The sequence below is a fragment of the Poromitra crassiceps genome, assembly GCF_964638095.1.
Source record: "Poromitra crassiceps genome assembly, chromosome: 4".
NCBI classification, from domain to species: Eukaryota; Metazoa; Chordata; class Actinopteri; order Beryciformes; family Melamphaidae; genus Poromitra; species Poromitra crassiceps.
In genome coordinates, this window is record NC_139626.1 from 71,718,193 (window position 1) to 71,725,704 (window position 7,512).

Sequence of the window (7,512 nt, forward strand, 5' to 3'; positions counted from 1 at the left end):
GAGGATTGACAGAAATGTTAGTACCGGCTATGTACAGTATTTGCTTCGGAAATTACAGTGTCTCGTAATTTTGGATCATAATTTCATAGCGTGGTGAGTAGACAAGTCTCAACATGTACATAGCGTTTTGGGGCTGTTAGAATGTATTTTTGGTGACTGAACAGTGGTATGCTGCTGTACCAATCAACTACCATTCATTGTGCTAAGATAAGCAGGAATGCACTTTCCACTGCACGCACAGAGAAGAGAAGGGCATCTATATTCTCATCTTACTATTGGGAATATGGCAAATAGGTGAATCTCCCAAAATGTTGGCGTGTTCCTTTAAATCAAATCTATCTCAGTAGCCCTCTGTATCATATTCTAGTCTCAAATGACTTTTTCCTCAGTGTGTCTGGCTTATCTGTTTTGCAGAAGCATTCCACGAGCTGGACAGAGACGCGACAGGAAGTGTAGAGATGAACATCACTGAGGTACAAAGTAGTCCTGTATCGTTCACCAATGTAATGGTTGGTTAGGTTGTAACCTAGGTCATCAGAGTGGAGACCCCTACATATTCCATATGTATGGGATATATCCTGATTAGGGACAGCTGACGTTAACTAGCTCTTTAAGACACATAATCACCTCACCTGTGGGTGATTGGTGGAGGTCTGATTGGCCCCAGGCTATATAAGCCCCAATCCAGATGCCAGCCCCTTTGCTTAACCTTGATTTGAACAGTTCCGGAGCGGCTTTTATCTGGAGAGAGTCTACTCAGATAAGCTGGGTTAATACGTAACCAACCATTATCTCTCATGTTGACTCTATTCTACATATTCCATATGTATGGGATGACCTCTGTAAGACAACTTGAAGAATCCAAGCAGATGCAGCAGCTCTTGCGGGAGCCTGAAGTGGCAGTTCAGCTCAAATGATTTCAGCACCACCAGAGTCACCTCTGTGCTCAATAATGAAGCAGATATGAAATGCAGCATGTACACACCCATGACCTCGGTTCAAGATGTCACCGAGGCTTAGCGAGCCCTGCCAGATGCTAAAGCCGGCTGTAAATAGTGGAGAACCGTCTATCCTGTCCAGGTTACATAGCTAGCTTTGAAGACTTCGGGCCAAGGTCCGCTCTTGTAAGAGTCGTGGCTCCAGAGGCACATTCTATCAAGCTATGCCCACTGCCCTGAGTCCATCCTGTGGAGGGTGGAGAGGCTGCAGATCCATAGACTGACTGGCTTGGGACTCTGAACATGTCGTAGGGCAAAATGCAGGTTTTGGGCACATACCACCCAGGGCTGGAGTGGCCATCTGGCATACAGGGCATTTGCCCGGTAGGCCGACATGCCCTGTGGGCCGGTCAGGCAAAAAAATAAGGGGAAAATAATTGTCTGACCAGCCGATAAAACAGCTAGATTTTGTGTTTTTAGGTAGCCAACACGTTTTTAGGTTTACAACATTTTCTAAACGTGTACAGGGGACCTTCTGGCAGCATGTAACCGGTTAACCGGATGTTGTTGTTTTTTGACCCGATAAAGTTATCATCTGTAGCTTACACAGGCAGCAGATTGTTGTGTATGGCACTTTAAGAGTGTTACAACAGTGCTGTAAGTGGGGGTGAACCTAGCCTGAACGTTTGACTGTTGTCATCTTGAGCCTGCTAGAGACGTAGCAGCATGAGAGTTTAGCCTGTACGACTCACAGCCATTGTTAATAAAACGTTAAATAGCACGTCGTGGTCCGCCAGTTTCTTCAGACATAACATTGGCGACGAGGATGATGGGACTGATGTTCTCACTGCCAGGACGCAGACTGAAAATAACGTTAGCAGTGGTAGCTAGCTTGATAGCTAACAGATAACACGTACTGTGATAAAAAGCACAGCACTCACCATTAAGTGTCTAGCCAATCTGCTCCCACAATTGAGCCTTTCTGTCTCTGTTGTGTTAGTTTCTCCATTATTAGTTGTCTGAAAACGAGAGCCCGCACCAGCGCCTTTCTGAAGCCACTGCTGAGTTTATTTTCAATCTCCTTACTAGCTGGGATCACCGCACACCAGCATACTGACAGGAATACGCTTAGTGGACACACGCACAGTTTATTTTTGATGAGAAATGAATGATTGCGAGTCCAGAACACAGTAAAATAATTGTCAAAACTTTATTTATTTACACACAAAAAGATGTGTAAACGGTTATTGATTTTTCTAAACGGATATGATTTAATATCCCTGTACCCATTTGGTCGTGTACACGGTGACATCCCTAGTCTCAACCCAATGTCTCCTTACTAGAGAGCTGCGCGGGCCTGAAATCTCGGCCCGAGCCCTCCCCGGCCCGTGACATGCAGGCCCGTGCCCGACCCGGCCTGGATGAGTCATGAAATTAATTGGCCCGAGCCCGTTGCGAGGCCCGACATCAATATCACGATATGACGACACATCCTCTCTGTGCATGCTGCCGCGCCGCTGAACTCGTTGGTCCAAAACGTTGCTAGACTGTGTTGCCTATAGACAAACACTGCAGCTTTCTCTCTGTCTCTCTCTCCCCCTCTCACACACGCTACCGTGGCCTATCAAAATCCACACATATTGTCTCGAGAAAGAGAACGTTAGATCGTTTAATTGCCAACAGCAACAATGCCCACAAACTGAAACATTATGTCACTCAAGCATATCGAAATTAAAACAGCAGACTTACCGTTTAGCTGCATTGAATAACGTCACATTAGTGTCCTCACAATGTATGGTAGATGGGTTCGTTTTGAACAGGTTGAAATGAGCTTTCCCTACTGCAGTGGGGACTGTTTAACTCTCCCCTCGCAAACTTTGTTTTATGTCCATCGATCTTATTTCTCTCACGACACGGACACGGACACACGCGGCTTGTTTTGTTGTTGTTTTTTACGCTGACAGTGGTGGATTGTGGACTGGAGTGGCAGACTAACGTCACGGTGAGGGTGTGTGTGTGTGTCTGTGTGTGTGTGGCTGGGCGAGTGTCTGACTGTGCAGTGTGCGCTCCTCCTCTTTGTCTGACTGCTCTGCTGTGTAAAATCAAGCGAGTAATACAACGTTATTTTATTTAATTATTGAAAAACGGCCCGACCCCGGCCCGGCCCGGACCTATTAATTTAAAAAAAAGAAAAAACGAGCCCGGCCTTGGCCCGTATTGGCAGGCCCGAGGGGCCCGCGAGGGTACCCTCGGGTTTGCAGCTCTCTACTCCTTACACAGAGGCTACAAGAGAACAACTCTTATTTTGATAAGCCTCAGCTTAGAAAGGAAATCGTATTCTGAAGTCCACCCGTAGGCTTTATTATGACAAAGAAGCAGGGCTGTAGTGGAGGCTAAAAGCACGTAAACGCGGGTTACGCACCTTTTTCAATACGACATAGCGTTTACTCACCTTGATAAGATTGTTTATGCACTTATTATTGGGCAAGTTTGAGTCAAACTTGTAGTAAAAAGTAAAGCAATCATTTTACTTTGAAAACAAAGAGAAGTGTGTCTTCAGTCGGCCAAACAGCACTGATGGTAGAGTAACAGGTGGATGGAAAGGTACAGGGAGGGACAGAGATGGGACTATTTACTCAAGTAAAAGTAAAAAAGTACAGGCTATGAAATGTAAAAGTAAAAAGTATTTTTACCGGATGTTTCTGTGCAAAGCTAACTGAACCTCACATCATATTAATAATATAATTTATTTTTATACTATTGAACTTAAAATATCCCCTACAAACATGTTTTTATACATCTTAAAACTCTACTTTGATTAATAATGTGTGCTGTGGTTTTTCACAAAAATTCAAGTCAAATTATCCCATTAAAATACTTAAAATGACATCTATTCCTCCCTCATTCATATTTCCAGGATATAGGAATATGCAAATTGTTAATCACAAAATTTTAACTGTTAGGTAATAATGAAATAAAAGAAAATGCCTGCTAGTTGCAGCCGCTGCCTTTCGGAGATTAACTGCTAAATGACAACATAGTTTAAAACAACAGTCCGCGCATAATGAATTGAGTGGTTCAGCGAGTATAATTGCTGGTCTGGAGTCAGAGCTGACCGGGCTCTGCGTATCGGGTCAGCGGGTGCGAGTATGACTACTGGTCTGGAGTCAGCTGAGCTGAGCTGGATACATGCTTTCAATCACAACAGAGCCCCCGCGAAATGATTCATTTCACTATCAGAATCTGATCTGATTTGGTCCAGTAACATTTAGAAAGTCTAGAAGTGCCGAATGATTAAATTATTTTAGCCCATTCAAGTTAGCAGACTCAGAGTAAGTCGAGGGCTAAATCCAAAGTTACCCAGCACAGACTGCAGAGGATGTCTCTGGTGAGCTGCTCTGGGCGGGGGAGGGGAGACATGAGAGCCAATCACAAGCTGAATGAGCTATCTCTATTAATTCGGTCACGTTTCTTCTGGGTTTAATCGTTGTTGTCATGCATTAAAACTAAAGTAACAAGCTTGTTTTGGAAATGTAAGGAGTAGAAAGTACAGATACTTGTCTTAAAATGTAGGGAGTAAAAGTAAAAAGTCGTCAGAAAAATAAATACTCAGTAAAGTTCAGATACCCGAAAAATCTACTTAAGTACAGTACGAAGTATTGTACTTCGTTACTTTCCATCTCTGGGTAGGGAGAATAGGTCAGATAAGAAACTGACAGGTTTAATAACACAATGTTTAAATTGCTCTGATATTCTGCTTAAACAATTAATTTGATTGATTAAATGATTAAATGTTGCTGCTTTGATATAATTTTACAAAGTTTCAAATGAATTGTTGAATTATTTTGTTAAGTAAATAATGCTTATGTTATGTTATGTAAAAAGCACTTACAGACTAATTTCCATGGATATGAATACAGGTGTGCCTTGAGATTTTGGCTTGCCATTTGGTGTGCTTGGTCACAAAAAGTTTGAAAACCACTGATCTAAAGTGTGGGAGTATAGAGAGCCGCAGGAATGAGTCCGGAAAATATCGATGCCAACACTTCCGGGTTCTTCACTGTTTCTGCCTATGGATTTTTGAATGGGTTTTTGGCGCGATGCTTCAAATGAGGTCTGTGGTTAACTTTTATGAGTTTTGAAGCTTTTACGTGCCGTTAAAAGGACGGCTAGTTAGCAAATGGCTAAATTAGACTACACTGTTGAGTCGACGGGGATATTATACGTCAATAACGTCATCACTTCAAAGGACGAACACTGAAATTCTCTTTCCCTCACCTGGTTCAGCCCGGGGTAATCAGTGCACAGCAGCGCACACATCAACAACACTACAGGTTGAATTTGGCTGTGGTGACATGACGTGGAAGCCTATACTGTCTGTAGTCCTGGAAGACACTGTGTGTAGTCCTGGAATAGTTTAGCATCAGCTTTTTACTTCTAGGGCTCGCATTTACGCTTCAAAACTCATGAAAGTGGTCCTCATGTGTGCGTTGCCCACAGACCTTTTTTGAAGCATCGCGCCAAAAACCCATTCAAAAATCCCATAGGCAGAAACAGTGAAGAACCCGGAAGTCCGGGACTTCCGCATTCAGACTACAAAAATACGTCATCCCTGCGGTACTCTATTTTAGACCGAGACCCAACAATGTGCTGCTCTGTAATATTAAACGCAAATTGGGAATGACGTAACCGTAATGTTATGTACACCCGGACCGCATCCTGATGGGCAGCACCAAGTCAGTCATTAGGATTATCAACACGTGGATTGTGTTTGTTAGTATAACTGTAAGCTAACTGTACGCACGCCTGACCCTGGTCCTGGGGGGCGAGAGGCACAGGTGGAACTGCCGGGTCCCCGCTGAGCAGATGGGCATGAAACCGGGCCGCTTCATGCTCCTTCTCAGCTTGCGGCAGGCGTCGGCTTCTATCCAGGCGGTGAGTGACCTGCTCTCTAGCTTGGAGGGTCTTCGTCTGGAGCTGCTGGGCTGCTTCTTGGGCCCGTTGAGCCTCTGTTTGGGCCTGCTGAGCCGCTCTGGTTTGCTCGTTTAGCCGGTTGTACTACTCCTCAGCTTCATCCTCCTCTGCGATTTGGCAGCGAAGGCTCTCGGCCCTCAACAGCGTCGCGAGTTGGCGGAGGCGGTTGACCGTGAGCTGGCGCTGCTGTGTCGAGTCGCCTCCTGGTCACGGGCGAGAGCCTGGGCAGAAGATGTGCCATCAGGGACCACAGTCTGCTCGCTGGCGCTGCAGGATACACAGTCGTCGCTGCCCGGACTAGACTGGTGACCAGCTGACCTTAGGGATTTCACTTCTTCCTCGAGGGCCATTCCCCTAGCGCATCCCCGCGCCATTTCGGCTTTGACCGTTCGGATCGCTCCACTGAGACTCTCTGTAGCTTGCTCTGCCTCATTCCAGTGGTCATCTGACCTCCTCTTATGTTGGTCGAACTCAGCCCTTGTGTGGGGTACCTGAGCATGGACTGATTGATTGACTGACTTTATTTGGTGATGTCAACAAAACAGGGCACAAATACAAAAACAGACAATCACCGAGGATAAAAACACAATAAAGCCACAGGCTTATTTCCATTGCGGTCCTCTGAACATAAAACATAAAGGTAACTGTCTGCCTTTCCGAAGCCCTGCCACTCCGAACGTTAACTTCCATTATTCGGATTGGCGGTCGTTCACCTTTTTTTCATAGGTCCCACCATTACGAAAATTCCTGCCTTCATTATTCGAAATGTCGGCCCTTCCTCGTTTTTCTAAAGGAGCCGCCATTCCGAAGTTTGGATATTGTGTAATATGGCACAAATTTATAATGCCGACCTTAGGTTTAGGCGTGGGGGTGGGAGAGGTTAGGTTTTGGGTTAGGGTCTGGGGGAGGTTAGGTTCAGGCATGGGGGGAGGTTAGGTTTGGCGTGGGGGCTGGGAGAGGTTAGCTCCACTGACACGCCACAGACAGTCAAATCAAGTTCGGAGTGGCGGACCTTATGGAAATCGGAGTGGTGGGATTTCTGAGTGGCAATATTTCTGAGTGCCGATATTTCGGAGTGGCAGAACGTCGGAGTGGCAGCACGTCGGAGTGGCAGCATGTAACCAAACATAAAAGAGACAGACATGAAACACGGATGGGTATCACCGTCAACACTCAGATTAAGATCAGTAACATTATTACTTGTTTGAAAAGTAATAAAGGCACACTTCAATATTATACATGTGTGCTGGCCTATGAGTCCTTTAGGGTCCATGTGTGTATGTGTGTTTGTAAGTCTGTGCTCCCTCCTGGCTGATACACAGCGGTTGCTATGGAGATAGCCTCGATCTTTCAATACCAAAAGTCAAGCAGCAGATGTGAGGGCGGGGGGGGGGGGGGGGGGGGGGTGGAAGTTGGAAGCACAAGTTGCATTCGACGCTTCTGGAGATTTTGCTGCTACTGGCCTTGACGGCCGATAGCAGGTGGGGGGAGTCCAGATTAAATCAGATGTTTGGGTTTTCCCGGTAGGCGCAGGGATCAACAGCATTCCTCACTCGAGTCTGTCCAGCATGGAGGTGCTCTTCCTGCTGATGGAGGGTGG

General features: G+C 45.7%; 1 protein-coding gene across 1 annotated transcript in view; it reads left to right on the top strand.

The window, feature by feature from the left end:
• LOC310775932 (calpain-1 catalytic subunit-like) overlaps positions 1-6,221 on the top strand; it is a gene marked incomplete at both ends in the record, with an annotated part of 117,902 nt that extends 111,681 nt beyond the window's left edge. Inside the window, 3 exons of the mRNA XM_083636054.1 lie at positions 415-473; positions 5,805-5,949; positions 6,034-6,221. Of these exons, the coding sequence (XP_083492180.1) occupies positions 415-473; positions 5,805-5,949; positions 6,034-6,221 (392 nt within the window). The remainder of the gene's footprint in view (positions 1-414; positions 474-5,804; positions 5,950-6,033) is intronic.
• Between the last annotated feature and the right edge of the window lie 1,291 nt (positions 6,222-7,512).